Here is a 20,022-nt window from a genome sequence, read left to right on the forward strand (position 1 = left end):
GTTGATACCAGAACCATAAACACAATGTAAATATGGATGTGGTTGATACCAGAACCATAAACACAATATAAATATGGATGTGGTTGTTACCAGAACCATAAACACAATGTAAATATGGATGTGGTTGATACCAGAACCATAAACACAATGTAAATATGGATGTGGTTGTTACCAGAACCATAAACACAATGTAAATATAGATGTGGTTTGATACCAGAACCATATACACAATGTAAATATAGATGTGGTTTGATACCAGAACCATAAACACAATGTAAATATGGATGTGGTTTGATACCAGAACCATAAACACAATGTAAATATAGATGTGGTTTGATACCAGAACCATATACACAATATAAATATAGATGTGGTTGATACCAGAACCATATACACAATGTAAATATGGATGTGGTTGTTACCAGAACCATAAACACAATGTAAATATAGATGTGGTTTGATACCAGAACCATATACACAATGTAAATATGGATGTGGTTTGATACCAGAAACCATAAACACAATGTAAATATAGATGTGGTTTGATACCAGAACCATATACACAATGTAAATATGGGATGTGGTTTGATACCAGAACCATAAACACAATGTAAATATAGATGTGGTTTGATACCAGAACCATATACACAATGTAAATATAGATGTGGTTTGATAACAGAAACCATATACACAATGTAAAATATGGATGTGGTTGTTACCAGAACCATAAACACAATGTAAATATAGATGTGGTTTGATACCAGAACCATATACACAATGTAAATATGGATGTGGTTTGATACCAGAACCATATACACAATGTAAATATGGATGTGGTTTGATACCAGAACCATAAACACAATGTAAATAATAGATGTGGTTGATACCAGAACCATAAACACAATGTAAATATGGATGTGGTTGATACCAGAACCAATAAACACAATGTAAATATGGATGTGGTTGTTACCAGAACCATATACACAATATAAATATGGATGTGGTTGATACCAGAACCATAAACACAATGTAAATATGGATGTGGTTGATACCAGAACCATAAACACAATGTAAATATAGATGTGGTTTGATACCAGAACCATAAACACAATGTAAATATGGATGTGGTTGTTACCAGAACCATAAACACAATGTAAATATGGATGTGGTTTGTTACCAGAACCATAAACACAATGTAAATATAGATGTGGTTTGATACCAGAACCATAAACACAATATAAATATGGATGTGGTTTGATACCAGAACCATAACACAATGTAAATATGGATGTGGTTGTTACCAGAACCATAAACACAATGTAAATGATGGATTGGTTGATACCAGAACCATAAACACAATATAAATATGGATGTGGTTGTTACCAGAACCATAAACACAATGTAAATATAGATGTGGTTTGATACCAGAACCATAAACACAATATAAATATGGATGTGGTTTGATACCAGAACCATAAACACAATGTAAATATAGATGTGGTTTGATACCAGAACCATATACACAATGTAAATATAGATGTGGTTTGATACCAGAACCATAAACACAATGTAAATATAGATGTGGTTTGATACCAGAACCATATACACAATGTAAATATGGATGTGGTTTGATACCAGAACCATAAACACAATGTAAATATGGATGATACCAGAACCATAAACACAATGTAAATATGGATGTGGTTGATACCAGAACCATAAACACAATGTAAATATGGATGTGGTTGTTACCAGAACCATAAACACAATATAAATATGGATGTGGTTGATACCAGAACCATAAACACAATGTAAATATGGATGTGGTTGTTACCAGAACCATATACACAATATAAATATGGTTGATACCAGAACCATAAACACAATGTAAATATGGATGTGGTTTGATACCAGAACCATAAACACAATGTAAATATGGATGTGGTTGATACCAGAACCATAAACACAATGTAAATATGGATGTGGTTGATACCAGAACCATAAACACAATGTAAATATGGATGTGGTTGATACCAGAACCATAAACACAATATAAATATGGATGTGGTTGTTACCAGAACCATAAACACAATGTAAATATAGATGTGGTTTGATACCAGAACCATAAACACAATATAAATATGGATGTGGTTTGATACCAGAACCATAAACACAATGTAAATATGGATGTGGTTGTTACCAGAACCATAAACACAATGTAAATATAGATGTGGTTTGATACCAGAACCATATACACAATGTAAATATGGATGTGGTTTGATACCAGAACCATAAACACAATGTAAATATAGATGTGGTTTGATACCAGAACCATATACACAATGTAAATATGGATGTGGTTTGATACCAGAACCATAAACACAATGTAAATATAGATGTGGTTTGATACCAGAACCATATACACAATGTAAATATAGATGTGGTTTGATAACAGAACCATATACACAATGTAAATATGGATGTGGTTGTTACCAGAACCATAAACACAATGTAAATATAGATGTGGTTTGATACCAGAACCATATACACAATGTAAATATGGATGTGGTTTGATACCAGAACCATATACACAATGTAAATATGGATGTGGTTTGATACCAGAACCATAAACACAATGTAAATATAGATGTGGTTGATACCAGAACCATAAACACAATGTAAATATGGATGTGGTTGATACCAGAACCATAAACACAATGTAAATATGGATGTGGTTGTTACCAGAACCATATACACAATATAAATATGGATGTGGTTGATACCAGAACCATAAACACAATGTAAATATGGATGTGGTTGATACCAGAACCATAAACACAATGTAAATATAGATGTGGTTTGATACCAGAACCATAAACACAATGTAAATATGGATGTGGTTGTTACCAGAACCATAAACACAATGTAAATATGGATGTGGTTGTTACCAGAACCATAAACACAATGTAAATATGGATGTGGTTTGATACCAGAACCATATACACAATGTAAATATGGATGTGGTTTGATACCAGAACCATAAACACAATGTAAATATGGATGTGGTTGTTACCAGAACCATAAACACAATGTAAATATGGATGTGGTTTGATACCAGAACCATATACACAATATAAATATGGATGTGGTTGATACCAGAACCATAAACACAATATAAATATGGATGTGGTTGATACCAGAACCATAAACACAATGTAAATATGGATGTGGTTGTTACCAGAACCATATACACAATATAAATATGGATGTGGTTGATACCAGAACCATATACACGATATAAATATGGATGTGGTTGATACCAGAACCATAAACACAATATAAATATGGATGTGGTTTGATACCAGAACCATAAACACAATGTAAATATAGATGTGGTTTGATACCAGAACCATAAACACAATGTAAATATAGATGTGGTTTGATACCAGAACCATAAACACAATGTAAATATAGATGTGGTTTGATACCAGAACCATAAACACAATATAAATATAGATGTGGTTTGATACCAGAACCATAAACACAATGTAAATATAGATGTGGTTTGATACCAGAACCATAAACACAATATAAATATAGATGTGGTTTGATACCAGAACCATAAACACAATGTAAATATAGATGTGGTTTGATACCAGAACCATAAACACAATGTAAATATGGATGTGGTTGATACCAGAACCATAAACACAATATAAATATGGATGTGGTTGTTACCAGAACCATATACACAATATAAATATGGATGATACCAGAACCATAAACACAATATAAATATAGATGTGGTTTGATACCAGAACCATAAACACAATGTAAATATGGATGTGGTTGTTACCAGAACCATAAACACAATATAAATATGGATGTGGTTTGATACCAGAACCATATACACAATGTAAATATGGATGTGGTTGTTACCAGAACCATATACACAATATAAATATGGATGATACCAGAACCATAAACACAATGTAAATATGGATGTGGTTGATACCAGAACCATAAACACAATGTAAATATGGATGTGGTTGATACCAGAACCATAAACACAATATAAATATGGATGTGGTTGATACCAGAACCATATACACAATGTAAATATAGATGTGGTTGATACCAGAACCATAAACACAATGTAAATATGGATGTGGTTGATACCAGAACCATAAACACAATATAAATATGGATGTGGTTGATACCAGAACCATATACACAATGTAAATATGGATGTGGTTGATACCAGAACCATAAACACAATATAAATATGGATGTGGTTGATACCAGAACCATATACACAATGTAAATATAGATGTGGTTTGATACCAGAACCATAAACACAATGTAAATATAGATGTGGTTGTTACCAGAACCATAAACACAATGTAAATATAGATGTGGTTTGATACCAGAACCATAAACACAATGTAAATATAGATGTGGTTGATACCAGAACCATAAACACAATGTAAATATGGATGTGGTTGATACCAGAACCATAAACACAATATAAATATGGATGTGGTTGATACCAGAACCATATACACAATGTAAATATGGATGTGGTTGATACCAGAACCATAAACACAATATAAATATGGATGTGGTTGATACCAGAACCATATACACAATGTAAATATGGATGTGGTTGATACCAGAACCATAAACACAATGTAAATATGGATGTGGTTGTTACCAGAACCATATACACAATGTAAATATGGATGATACCAGAACCATAAACACAATGTAAATATGGATGTGGTTGATACCAGAACCATAAACACAATGTAAATATGGATGTGGTTGATACCAGAACCATAAACACAATGTAAATATGGATGTGGTTGTTACCAGAACCATAAACACAATGTAAATATGGATGTGGTTGATACCAGAACCATAAACACAATGTAAATATGGATGTGGTTTGATACCAGAACCATATACACAATGTAAATATGGATGTGGTTGATACCAGAACCATAAACACAATATAAATATGGATGTGGTTGTTACCAGAACCATAAACACAATATAAATATGGATGTGGTTGATACCAGAACCATAAACACAATGTAAATATGGATGTGGTTGTTACCAGAACCATATACACAATATAAATATGGTTGATACCAGAACCATAAACACAATGTAAATATGGATGTGGTTTGATACCAGAACCATAAACACAATGTAAATATGGATGTGGTTGATACCAGAACCATAAACACAATGTAAATATGGATGTGGTTGATACCAGAACCATAAACACAATGTAAATATGGATGTGGTTGATACCAGAACCATAAACACAATATAAATATGGATGTGGTTGTTACCAGAACCATAAACACAATGTAAATATAGATGTGGTTTGATACCAGAACCATAAACACAATATAAATATGGATGTGGTTTGATACCAGAACCATAAACACAATGTAAATATAGATGTGGTTTGATACCAGAACCATATACACAATGTAAATATAGATGTGGTTTGATACCAGAACCATAAACACAATGTAAATATAGATGTGGTTTGATACCAGAACCATATACACAATGTAAATATGGATGTGGTTTGATACCAGAACCATAAACACAATGTAAATATGGATGATACCAGAACCATAAACACAATGTAAATATGGATGTGGTTGATACCAGAACCATAAACACAATGTAAATATGGATGTGGTTGATACCAGAACCATAAACACAATGTAAATATGGATGTGGTTTGATACCAGAACCATATACACAATGTAAATATGGATGTGGTTGATACCAGAACCATAAACACAATATAAATATGGATGTGGTTGATACCAGAACCATATACACAATGTAAATATGGATGTGGTTGATACCAGAACCATAAACACAATGTAAATATGGATGTGGTTGTTACCAGAACCATAAACACAATGTAAATATGGATGATACCAGAACCATAAACACAATGTAAATATAGATGTGGTTGATACCAGAACCATAAACACAATGTAAATATGGATGATACCAGAACCATAAACACAATGTAAATATGGATGTGGTTGATACCAGAACCATAAACACAATGTAAATATGGATGTGGTTGATACCAGAACCATAAACACAATGTAAATATGGATGTGGTTTGATACCAGAACCATATACACAATGTAAATATGGATGTGGTTGATACCAGAACCATAAACACAATATAAATATGGATGTGGTTGTTACCAGAACCATAAACACAATATAAATATGGATGTGGTTGATACCAGAACCATAAACACAATGTAAATATGGATGTGGTTGTTACCAGAACCATATACACAATATAAATATGGTTGATACCAGAACCATAAACACAATGTAAATATGGATGTGGTTGATACCAGAACCATAAACACAATGTAAATATGGATGTGGTTGATACCAGAACCATAAACACAATGTAAATATGGATGTGGTTGATACCAGAACCATAAACACAATATAAATATGGATGTGGTTGTTACCAGAACCATAAACACAATATAAATATGGATGTGGTTTGATACCAGAACCATAAACACAATGTAAATATAGATGTGGTTTGATACCAGAACCATAAACACAATGTAAATATAGATGTGGTTTGATACCAGAACCATATACACAATGTAAATATAGATGTGGTTTGATACCAGAACCATAAACACAATGTAAATATAGATGTGGTTTGATACCAGAACCATATACACAATGTAAATATAGATGTGGTTTGATACCAGAACCATAAACACAATGTAAATATAGATGTGGTTTGATACCAGAACCATAAACACAATGTAAATATGGATGTGGTTGATACCAGAACCATAAACACAATGTAAATATGGATGTGGTTGTTACCAGAACCATATACACAATATAAATATGGATGTGGTTGTTACCAGAACCATATACACAATGTAAATATAGATGTGGTTGATACCAGAACCATAAACACAATGTAAATATGGATGTGGTTTGATACCAGAACCATAAACACAATATAAATATGGATGTGGTTGTTACCAGAACCATATACACAATGTAAATATAGATGTGGTTGATACTAGAACCATATACACAATGTAAATATGGATGTGGTTGATACCAGAACCATAAACACAATGTAAATATGGATGTGGTTGATAAATGTTTGAATGTTTATGTTGTTGATAATTTTCTCCCCCGTTCCGACCAGGTGATTACATATGCCATAGTTACTCCTACGGTCTCCGTGCCATCATCCAGTGTCTGCCCGCTTGGTTCCGTTTCGTGCAGTGCCTCCGTCGGTACCGAGACACCAAGCGAGCTTTCCCTCACCTGGTCAACGCTGGCAAATACTCCACCACTTTCTTTGTGGTCACCTTCGCCGCACTCTACAGCACCCACAAAGGTAAGGAGACAACCAACTCTCTGAGCCAGTTGGACAGTCAGGGGAGGATCATTGGAAGTGGAGTATTAGCAGATGTGTTATTGCACTGTGGACTACAGACAGGGGTTTTGCTGTGATGGGAGGGGAATGTCAGGCTGAATGCTGAGGCTCAGACCATCACAAGCTGTATGAAGAAACATAAATCAGAGATGACCTTGAGTGCAAATGGTTTGTCACTGGAATAAAGATGTCAACCCTGGATTTATTTTCTGTTAGTCGATGCCTCATTATAATAGAAATGGGAAAATACAAAGCTCAACATTTCAGTCGCGAGAGAGGGAGGATAACATTTAGTATCAAGGAAGTTAAAGCTTGTCATTAGAATTCAAGACACTATTCTCCAGCTCCACAATTAGCTGCTGATTATTCTGATTCAGAAACGTTGTCACAAAAAAGGAAGTGTACAAAGACATCCCTTCAACATTCAGCCTTTCTGCTATCTCATCTTGGCTGCATAGATCTTTGTCCAAGTCGATAATCTCAAAGCAGTTTGCTAAGTGGTTTTTGCCATTTCATTATTTATATACTTGTTCATCAACGGTCAATATATTATATTTGTGCAAATGCCAGCTTTTAAATCTCAGCTCAACCTTTGAAAATGGTAAATGTTACTTCACAGCATGATTTTTTCTTCATTTTTCAATATAAATTCAAATCAATATTTGTGTTTCTTCTGTAACCTGACTCTTGGTTTGGCTGTGGGTTTGGAGGCAGAGAGGAGGTTTTAGGTTGTTAGGAAACGAGACCATTAAGGGCTTTTCCTCCTCCAGTCACTCCGTCCGTTCCTCTAGTCTTCAGCCCTGTGGACCCTGGACTAATGGGCACTCTTCATTTCATATGCTGTGTGAAGACCTCTTTCATCCCCCTCTTTTTGAATGAAGAGGTAGAGTCCGGGTCGTTAAATGAGAAGGGATGGAGGGAATATCCAGACTACAATGCCCAGTTAACCCGCTGTCTTTCAACTGCGTTGGCATGGCTACTAAATCTCTAATTTACAGAAAGTGAATGCACAGGGTGGCCATAGATATTTGAAGCATGTTCTCCATGGTCATTAAATTGTTCAGTCCAGTGCTCTTTATTGTTGCTCGACTGTATGTTGTTATGTCTGCTGTATAGGCCTACCGCCTGAAGTCTAGCCAGATGTGGAGGTGTGGTGCATCTCGGCCCCTGAGTTTGACAGTTCTGCTGTGACACAGTAAATGGGATACATAGAGTTAGGCCTGGACCGGAGCACCCAAATTACACAGCATCTGTTTCACCAGCAGAACAGAACGCATAATGATCATCGGCCAGTATTGAATCATGTTCATGCCGTGCACAGTGGTAGTAAATCAGCATAGGAAATGCTGGCAGGGCTACCAGGTTGTGTATAGATATGTCACCTCCATTGTACATCCACAAAGTAGTTTTCTGTTGTTGCTTTGTGACCTCATTGATCCCAGTATTATATCACTACCACAGAGAATTGTTCTCTACTCACGTTGCAATAAATGTATAAGGTGAATCGATGCAGAGGGTAAAATGTACCCTCCTACTATTTAGGTATTACAATATAGTAAAGGAGTTGGATTCATGTAAATTAATACAGATAAAAGACTGCATTTGTGCAGAGAAGTATTTGGCAGTCCTGTGAACAGATCAGTAAAGTAATAATAATCTATAAATATATCAAAGAACAATGGTGTTTATGCTGTCCCACTTGATGTTCAAGGGTATGTAGAAATGGGGGATTTCCTGATTTAGACTTTAGAATTTATAGTCCCTAGCACTACAGGATATTAAGCCTGACAGTAAGGCCAAATACTTTATTCAGGATCAATATGGGATCTGCTCTTGTACAGTAGTAGCTTCACTAAATGCTGTTTTAGATGCAGGAGAGCTGAGCAGTCATGCAAATGTAAGCCCTTAGGAATGCTTTCATGAACTGCCCAGGCCGTGGGGAGAGTAATACTGCAAGGTTAGCTGGAACGAGTAGCATAATTCTGGTGGAAGGACACTCACTGACTGATAGAGTGTGGGAGGGACAATGGACGGGTAGATTACATGGTCTAGGTGAGACTGAGACAGACAAAGAGGAATAATAGACCTTTTGAGGAAGTGAGAGTCGAGCAATAATGAAGATACAAGAAAAAGTAGAACTAGTGTGAAGGATCAGCGAAAAATCTGATATGAGAGATTGAGAGGAGAGAGGGATGGAGGCAGGGGGAAGAGGATGGACTAGCTGGAGGAGAGTAAGCTGCAATAACTTGCCTGCGGCGAAACACATCTCTGGCGGATGCTGCTGGAATGGAAATGAGACCCAGGGCCAGGCTGGCTGACTGAATAGGATTTTATCACTCACATAGACACACACATTGTCTACGTACACACAGCGGTAGATGCCTGAACCACTGTATATGAAAGACTTCGATTTAAGTCAAATTGTTCTCACACTCCCCCTGTCGGGGTCATGATACCCACTGAACTCTGCCTACTGTCTCTGGGACATACTGCCTATTATGATCAGCGTCATATTAAGTAAATGATGTAAATGATGTAAATGATACTCCAACCACACAGGTAGTAATATCACTCTACACAGACTCACTACCAATCAGCCATGTGAAATCAACATGTCACCTTCCCTGACTCAATAACCTTTATTTGTCTTGCTAGGAGTCCGTGTCTGATTGGATAGGCTCTGTGAGGAGAGGGGGTGGAGATAGTGATGAGGCAGGCAGGTAATAGATTCTTTATCACCTGAACAGCAGTACAAGGCAGCCCAGGCAGGCGGCACCGTGGCAGATAACAACCCAAAGACAGATGATTGCTGTTCCCGTGTGCTTATTAACACCCTTCAGTGGGAGGTCTGCCCTGGCCCTCTGGCCTTATGAAGTGTGTCTGTCACTGCAACGTCCCAATCTCAAATGGCTTTTAACCGCTTAGGTGGTGGCTAGACATAAGCATTTAGTGAGCGTGACAGAAGCTAGTTACCCTCTATTGAGCTCCAGATGAATGACTAGCCACCCACACTAGAGCCTCTGAGGACATCAGATGGACATCAGTTCTACCGAGCCCTGGAGACCAACCAGAAGGCTTAGTGATGGAGGAGTGGTATCTTATATGCTCATCTTTATAGCGTTTTGATTTCACATCTATTTGTAACTGTTTGTTGATGCAGTAGTTTGGTGTTGTGAAGATGCTCCAGTTTTCCTTCATATTTCTGGATTGATGTGTTGTTAACTATATTAGACGGCCTTGAATTTGTATTTGCGTAAGTCTTCCATTTACACATTTTTTGACACAGGTTTGTTCTACCAACTTCAATGAATTTGTAATTTATATGTTTGCAATCCCAATTGCCGACTGTGTACACATCAGAAGTACTTTTTGAAAGGGGTGTCGTGGAAATTCTTACACAGGGACACTCAAAGTCAATCTTAAATTAATCATTGTTTATTGTCAGCTTGCTGGAGAGGGTCCAACCAACTCAATGCACTATAGTACACATGTCAATCAGGAGCTTTGCCTGGGCAGTCCCAGCAGTTGTCGTATACGCAGACAAGTTATATTTGCATGATTTAACATCATTAATGAATCATTACCGTTTTGTTTCATTCATGTGCCCGACCAATACTGCCTCATAACATGTGACAGACCAACACCTCAAGAGGCTTCTTCTCTCTAAGCTGAGACCTTGAAACTGAGATATCTTTAGTTTGTTCTCAAAACAAGGTCTGGGCGTACTGCCAAATTGCAGCTACTGATAGTGAGGATTTGTTCAGTCAGCCACTTGCATGAACACAGAAATTGTTTTTTTTTGAACAGCACATAAATAGAACACAGAAATTAGTTATAAGAAAAGCACAAACATTAAAATTCCATTACGGGGGGGGGGGGGCACATGATATGGACGTTTTTAGGATGAATCTCAGCAGGGAATGTTGGGGTAATGTGGGGACACGCTACTGGATGAGGTAGTCTGATTCAGAGCCCACTGTCTGGGTGAGAGCAGGGCTGGAGGGACCAGTGTAAATCTCTGTGAAAAATGTCCCCTGTTCATTTCCTGGCGCCCTGGTGGCAGTAAGTGGGAGGCATTGACCATGACGGATGACACTGTCCCTGTCTGCTGTCTGTGTGGTCAGGTCAGACTGTGAATCTAACCAGTTTGTCAGTAAGCACATACAGACACACACACACTGTCACTTTATGACCAAGGTCCAAGGTCTCAGCTCTTGTGAATCTTGATTACTTGTCACATTCCTTAGTTAATGGGAACAGTAACCTACACCAGCCTATTCAAAGATGCACAGTAGACTTACCCAGTGGATTTACCATAGCCATTTTCAGTTCAGTCAGTCAGAAATCTACACCTGGGTAAAGCTGGCTGGTGTGAATAGTTGTGATAAGAGTGGTTACGTAACATTGCGTGATGTGTCTCCCCAGGCCTAGGTGTCCTGTTGCTAGTGTCGGTGTGTGAGTCTGTCACACAGTGTTAGGCCATACTCTCGTTTATGTCACAGCGGGAGAGAGCTCTCTGTGAACGCTGGGTTCAGCCCAGAGCCTGGGCAGATCAGACTAGAATACCTCAGTCATCAATAATCCCCCAGGCATTTCAGGGTGTCACTGGAGCAGCATGGGAGTGTGGCCTAGTCAAAACACATAGCTATGACACAGGGAAATTAACATGACACTGCAGCACAGCTGGTCGCCGTTACCTTTGTTACTAGCATGAGGTCAATGTTCAAAAAGAAATTAGAACATAATAAATCATTAAATAAATATAAATGCATTTGTATATTTAATAAGCATTTAATGTATATATATATATCTTTTTTGCAAAGATTTTTATTTGTAGTGAATTGCCAGAATGAAGGACACAACAACATATAGTTTCAAGAGCCTCTGAATAGTTTCCTAAGGATTATTATGGTATTTTCCATCCATGGTAACCTGTCTCAGGAAATGTACTATTTATGGTACAAGTTCTCCCTCTAGTGGGGATAGTGAAGACCAGAGACACATTTATGAACAAGCTGCTGTCCAAGTCTGCAGTTCCAAGCAGACAACTTAGCTATGTTTTCTTCTTAATTATCAAGTTATATACTGAGTGTACAAAACATTAGGAACACCTTCCTAATATTGAGTTGCACCCATTTGCCCTCAAAACAGCGTCAATTTGTTGGTGCATGGACTCTACAAGGTGTCAAGTTTTCCACAGGGATGCTGGACCATGTTGACTCCAATGCTTCCCACAGTTGTGTCAAGTTGGCTGGATGTCCTTTGGGTGGTGGACCATTCTTGATACACATGGGAAACTGTTGAGTGTGAAAAACACAGCCGCGTTGCAGTTCTTGACACACTCAAATCAGTGTGTCTGGCACCTTCTACCATACCCTGTTCACAGGAACTTAAATATTTTTTCTAGTCCATTCTCCCTCAGATTGGCATCCACATCGATTGAAGTGGATTTAACAAGTGATATCAATAAGGGATCATAGCTTTCACCTGGTCAGTCTATGTCATGGAAAGATCTGGTGTTCCTAATGTTTTTTTACACTGTGTATGCAGAGCGATTGTTCAAAACACTACCGTTATACAGACTAATGATGGACAAATGTCTTGTTTGTGCTTCACAGAACAAAAGCATTCTGATGCAGACATGTTCTTCTACCTGCTGATCGTGTTCTCAGCCGTCAGCTCCCTGTACACTCTGATCTGGGACCTGAAGATGGACTGGGGCCTGTTTGACCGTGGAGCAGGAGAGAACACCTTCCTCAGGGAGGAGATCGTCTACCCGCAGAAAGTGAGTATTACATACATATATATGACACACACACACACACACACACACACACACACACACACACACACACACACACACACACACACACACACACTTCCTCTGACCTGATGACTGTTCTATTTTCCAGGCATACTACTACTGTGCCATCATAGAGGACGTGATCCTGCGTTTCGCCTGGACCATCCAGATCTCCCTCACCACCATGACCAACATCCCCTCTGTGGGAGACATCGTGGGCACAGTGCTGGCTCCTCTAGAGGTGTTCAGGTGGGTTGGAGCATCAGTCTCTCTCTCATGCTCTCTTTCTTTCTCTCTCGCTCTCTCTCTTATATACCTCACTCTGAATCCACACACAGGCGTTTTGTCTGGAACTTCTTCCGTCTGGAGAACGAGCACCTGAATAACTGTGGTGAGTTCCGTGCCGTGAGGGATATCTCAGTGGCTCCGCTGAATGCTGACGACCAGACACTGCTGGAGCAGATGATGGACCAGGAGGACGGAGTCAGGAACCGCCAGGGCAAGAAGAGCTGGAAGCGCAGCTACAGCCTGTCTCTACGACGCCCTCTGATGTCCTCTCAGTACGAACCTCCTCTCTCTCTCTCACACACACACACACACGGCTAAGGCTAGGAGATTTTCCTGAAAACTTGACCTGAGTTTTTCCCGCTCAGGTCAATTGGTCAGGAAACCCTCAGGGCCCTCTGGGTTATGGCCATTGCCAGGAGTCTGTATATGGTGGCCTTGTGTTTGTCTGACAGTATCCATGTGTGTGTTCCTTCTCGCGTCCAGATCATCCAAGAAGGACACCAAGGTGTTGATAGAGGATACGGATGATGAGGCCTTCAGCTGAGCCCAGGGCACCAGCTCTACGCCCCCAGTGATCTTATCACTCCATCACAGAGCTGCCTCACACCACACCCACACCCACACCCACACACACACACACACACACACACACACACACACACACACACACACACACACACACACACAGAGACAGACAGAGACAGACAGACAGACAGACAGACAGACAGACAGACAGACAGACAGACAGACAGACAGACACAAACTAATATATACATGCACAGAGACACACACAACAATTAACTTACTCAAGCACAATCTCAGTATATGATATTGATATAGATGAGGTGGAATTACACACACACAGTTCTGAGTTGTTCAGACCAAGAGGGATACACACAGGAACATATTGGAGAAAAAACACCCAGACCTGGGATTTTCCAATGAGTACTTTTATTTTTTTAACAGACTCCTTTAGTTTATTTTCTTTATGTTAATACTTTTTAGTTTGTATATTTGTTTTTGTAGTTCTTTGCCATTTTTAAAGATGTAATAATAGAGAATAAACAACTGTTTACATGCATTTAGTATATCAGGATCAACAGGGATAAGACATATTAATCAAAAAGACTAATAATAACCAACCTGAGCATGGACTCTGGAACATCAACCACAGCATATCAACAACATCAACTGGTTTCAACCTGTTGCTTCTTTTTCTATTCGGCGTTTTGGGTTGATTTTGTTTATTGAGTTGTAATAATGAAGCCGGTGTAAAACCCTGGCGGCACTTGCAGGAAAAGTGCATTTCATACAAACAAACCAAAACAACTTGTACAAAAATATCATTTGAACATATTTGAGTCTGTTAAAGTTGCTTTGTATATTTGTTCATGTGCGTTATTTGGATGTCAGAACTATTATGTACCCCATGTATTATTTAGAAGAATGATAATAGCTTGAACATCTGTGCAATGATATTGATGTGTTTCTCAATGGTGGGAATGTTGTTAGACTTGTGCCATGCTTTCTAGAAGCCGTTGTTGTGGAAGACTACAAACTCTTCAGGTGGCTCATTCCCCCTCTCATACAAGCCTGGCCCACAGATCAGATAGTCAGCAACACGGTACAACTTCAAAGTGATCTAATTAGCTCATGGCAAGTGCCCTACACGTGCAAAACTGTACTTTGCTTTTCTGCCAAACGTGTTATTTTAATGAATGTCATTCGCTGGCGTAGCATCAACCATCTAGCTAGCCTGAGAAGAAGGGTCTGTTCTGTGCGGCGGTGGAGTTGAGGAGACTGACTGAGCGGTTTTTCCATTTCTCTGCCCTTTAGGAAAACTATCCCATTCTCTTTTGATCAGTCAACAACTGAAACAGCACTGTGACTGTTTTTCTATTGCAGTGTTTTCTACTGATGGTGTGGGGCACTTTGTGTCTGTTCTGTTGTTTTGCTATCAGCCTTCTCAGAACAGTGGCGACAGAGATCAGCTGACAGTGACCAGCGTTTCCACTGGGGTTTCTCTGACTGCGATACTGCCCAAGTGGGTCATGTGGAATCTTCACAGGATACTGTTGACATCTGAAGAGGGCTTTTCCATGGGAGGAATGCCCTGGTTAAACATGAGATCATCATCTGTCATGTCTGCTAGCCCTCTCACTCTCCAAATAACAGTCCTCACCCTAATCTCTGTCATCTCTCTGAAAGATCTATGACTTTTACAACATAGCTGCTGCATCACCACTTTTGAATATAGAATGCATGTGTCATGTACAGTATCATAGGCCCTGGGACTCTGCATGTGTTAGAGTTTTTACTAGTGGTAGTGTTTGTCAGGCTTATTGACTAGAACAGGGACCAAGTGAGTGAGTTGTATCTCTGCTGTGTCAGGTGATCTTTAATCCTGAAAAGACCTTGCTGTGAAACAGTAGTTCTCAGATCAGATAGCCATGATTAAACGGGCCTGTCCTCCTTGGGTTGTAAGGCCTGCAGTATTTACTGGGTTTTAAGGGTTAGTTCAGTTTCAAGTCTCAGTGGCCAAACATTCTGTTGAAGGTGAGGGTGATTTCTGTTACCAGCTCATTCTACAGTACATGTCAGTTTCTCTTGCTTTTTTTTGGCAATGCAGTTATCAACAAAGCTCATGATTTTGCTGTAATGTTTGCTTTAATGTACTTTTTATAACTTTTATAGTGAATTTTGGTTTTGCCAAGAAAAATAACACCATGGAAATTGTACAACTGTTAGTGCTCTTTTTGTTTGTCTATTTTGTCACATGCATGCTTTACTTGTAGACAAATATTATTTGCGAGCACAATCTTTATCGGCTGTAACTTTGAAAGTGGGTAAGCCCCTTTTTGTGGGCTTTCTGGCTTTTCAAAGGAAGGATTAGTGTATGTCACTGCCTGTTTCTCTCCCCTCCCAGTGTGTGAAATCCTGTCTCACTCTGTGGCTAAGCTGTTTACATGACGCAGTAGCCATGAGTTGATGAGCATGAGCTTGTCTTTATTATTTAGACTGTTGACGTGTCTAACGATAAATTACGGTTGGGGACCCAGCACAAAATCTTTGTGTAAAGTTCATAGGCTACAAAATGTGTTGCAAATGCTTAAAAGTGCAATCAACATCCAGAATGACATACAATGGCTTGTGCCTTTGAGTTATATTTCTTATTGTGGTGAGGATTGTAGTCAGAAAGACATATGGCAGTTAGTGGTTTTAATGACGTACCAGACGCCATGGCACAGCCCTATCACAAAACACACAATTCAATTCTCTAACTACGGAGTGCGTCCTCTTTGTTGGAAGTATAGTTGCTCCCACTTTCTTCCCATACTCACTATAACTACTGAACAGGCCAGTCAACCAGTCTTTCCACCAAAAAACACTGCTGCAAGGATGCCTTTACATTCCTTGTAGCTTTTGCATTTCAGGCCTTTTAAAGCGATGGAGAGCTCTTCTACCCCCTCAAAACACATACACACTGTTTAATCTCATCTAAACCTCCCTCCAACACTGTCCTCTTTTGTCAGAGCAAAAACTTCTCCCTCCAACTTCATGATTATTTTAGTATCGCTCTACCGATTGTCTTGCCTGCATGCTGGTTTTGTTTTCCACTGTACATGTCTTTATTTATTTTTCATTATATGAAGAACACTAATTATTCTAGCTTTTCTGATCATTCTTGATTGCATTCAGAAAGTATTCAAACCCCTTCTATTTTCCACTTTGTTACGTTAACCTCATTCTAAAATTAAGTTATTTTTCCTCATCAATCTACACACAATGACAAAGTAAACAGGTTATCAATTTTAGAAAATTGAGTTTAAAAAATTCTACCTTAAAAATCAAATCAAATCATTCAGACCCTTTAATCAGTACTTTGTTGAAGCACCTTTGGCAGCGATTACAGCCTCGAGTCTTCTTGGATATAACGCTACAAGCTTGGCACACCTGTATTTGGGGAGTTTCTCCCATTCTTCTCTGCAGATCCATTCAAGCTCTGTCAGGTTGGATGGGGATCATCTCTGCACAGCTATTTTCAGGGTCTCTCCAGAGACGTTCGATCGGGTTCAAGTCCGGGCTCTGGCTGGGCCACAACGACATTGAGACTTGTCCCGAAGCCACTCCTGTGTTGTCTTGGCTGTATGCTTAGGCTCGTTGTCATGTTGGAAGGTGAACCATTGCCCCAGTTTGAGGTCCTGAGCAGGCTTTCATCAAGGATCTCTCTGTACTTTGGTCCATTCATCTTTGCCTCGATCCTGACGAGTCTCCTGGTCCACGCCGCTGAAAAACATCCCCACACTATGATGCTGCCACCACCATGCTTCACCGTAGGGATGGTGCCAGGTTTCCTCCAGACGTGACGCTTTCAGGGCAAAGAGTTGAATCTTGGTTTCATCAGACCAGAGAATATTGTTTCTCATGGTCAGAGTCCTTTAGGGGCCTTTTATCTTTTACTGGGTGGCTTCCGTCTGGCCACTACCATAAAGGCCTGATTGGTAGAGTGCTGCAGAGATGGCTGTCCTTCTGGAAGGTTCTCCCATCTCTACAGAGGAACTCTGGAGCTCTGTCAGAGTGACCATCGGGTTCTTGGTCACCTCCCTGATCAAGGCCCTTCTCCCCCGATTGCTCAGTTTGGCCGGGCGGCCAGCTCTAGGAAGAGTTGATGGTTCCAAACTTCTTCCATTTAAGAATGATGGAGGCCACTGTGTTTTTGGGGACCTTCAATGCTGCAGAAATGTTTTGGTAACCCTTCCCCAGATATGTGCCGACAAGTGTGGGACCTTATATAGAAAGGTGTGCCATTCCATATCATATCCAATCAATCGAATTTACCACAGGTGGACACCAATCAAGTTGTAGAAACATCAAGGATGATCAATGGAAACAGGATGCTGTACGTCATTATTGGGTATTGCATGTAGATTGAGAAAACAAAATAATCAATTTTAGAACAAGGCTGAAACGTAATAAAATGTGGAAAAAGTGAAGGGGTCTGAATACTTTCCAAATGCACTGCATATTTTGTTTTCCATTTAACTTTAAAACAAACAGCATTATAGGTGCTGAGGAGCATTTTGATGGTTCACAATCCTGCATTCAAATGTAAAACCTGTTGAATTGTGTTTGTAAAAAAAGAAACAGTTAGACGTTCATCTGGATTGTGATTGGTCATATTTTGTTGGGGTTTCTATACTTTTTCCTGGCTCCCTCATCCTCAGGGTTCATTGGCATCCAGGGCTACTGGAGGGAGGGGACTAGGGGTTGGCACAACCCTCACTCCATAGTGTCGACACTAACAAGATACTAATGGAGGACATTATCTTATAAGCGTTCTAATGCATATACAGTGGCTTCGGAAAGTATTCAGACTCCTTGACTTTTTCCACATTGTTACATTACAGCCTTATTCTAAAACCTACACACAATACCTGACAAAGCGAAAACAGCTTTGTAGCAATTTCTGCAAATGTATTAAATTTAAAACTAATACCTTATGTAAATAAGTATTCAGACCCTTTGCTATGAGACTCGAAATTGTTTCCATTGATCATCCTTGAGACATTTCTACAACTTGATTGGAGTCCACCTGTGGTAAATTAAATTGATTGGACATGATTTGGAAAGGCACACACATGCCTATATAAAGGTCCCACAGTTGACAGTGCACGTCAGAGCAAAAACCAAGCCACGAGGTCGAATTAGAGCTCCGAGACAGGATTGTGTCGAAGGCACAGATCTGAGATCTGAGGAAGGGTACAAACAAATTTCAGCAGCATTGAAGATCCCCAAGAACAGTGGCCATCATTCTTAAATTGAAGAAGTTTGGAACCACGAAGTCTCTTTCTAGAGTTGCCCAGCCAAACTGAGCAATCGGGGGAGAAGGGCCTTGGTCAGGGAGGTGACCAAGAACCCGATGGTCACTCTGACAGAGCTCCAGAGTTCCTCTGTGGAGATGGGACAATGTTCCAGAAGGGCAATCATTGCAGCACAAGACCAATCAGGCCTTTATAGTAGAGCGGCTAGACTGAAGCCACTCAGTAAAAGGCACGACAGCCCGCTTGAGGTTCACCAAAAGGCACCTAAAGATTATCCGACCATGAGAAACAAGATCCTCTGGTCTGATGAAATCAAGATTGAACATTTGGCCTGAATGCCAAGCGTCACCATCCCTACGTTGAAGCATGGTGGCAGCATCATGCTGTGGGGATGTTTTTCAGCAGCAGGTACTGGGAGTCTAGTCAGGATTGAGGGAAAGATGAACAGAGCACAGTACAGAGAGATCCTTCATGAAAACAAGCTCCAGAGCTCTCGGGACCGCAAACTGGGGCGAAGGTTCACCTTCATACTGGACAACGACCCGAAGCACACAGCCAAGACAACGCAGGAGTGGCTTCAGGACAAGTCTCTTTATGTCCTTGAGTGGCCCAGCCAGAGCCCGGACTTG

General features: G+C 39.5%; 1 protein-coding gene across 1 annotated transcript in view; it reads left to right on the forward strand.

Annotated features, from left to right (window-relative positions):
* xpr1a (xenotropic and polytropic retrovirus receptor 1a) overlaps positions 1–14,204 on the forward strand; it is a 99,700-nt gene extending 85,496 nt beyond the window's left edge. Inside the window, exons 11-15 of the mRNA XM_038998932.1 lie at positions 7,247–7,441; positions 13,099–13,265; positions 13,393–13,532; positions 13,622–13,843; positions 14,055–14,204. Coding sequence (XP_038854860.1) covers positions 7,247–7,441; positions 13,099–13,265; positions 13,393–13,532; positions 13,622–13,843; positions 14,055–14,115 — 785 coding nt within the window. The 3' untranslated portion in view covers positions 14,116–14,204. The remainder of the gene's footprint in view (positions 1–7,246; positions 7,442–13,098; positions 13,266–13,392; positions 13,533–13,621; positions 13,844–14,054) is intronic.
* The last annotated feature ends 5,818 nt before the right edge of the window (positions 14,205–20,022 follow it).

This window comes from Salvelinus namaycush, chromosome 8 (assembly GCF_016432855.1).
Source record: "Salvelinus namaycush isolate Seneca chromosome 8, SaNama_1.0, whole genome shotgun sequence".
In the NCBI taxonomy this organism is placed as follows: Eukaryota; Metazoa; Chordata; class Actinopteri; order Salmoniformes; family Salmonidae; genus Salvelinus; species Salvelinus namaycush.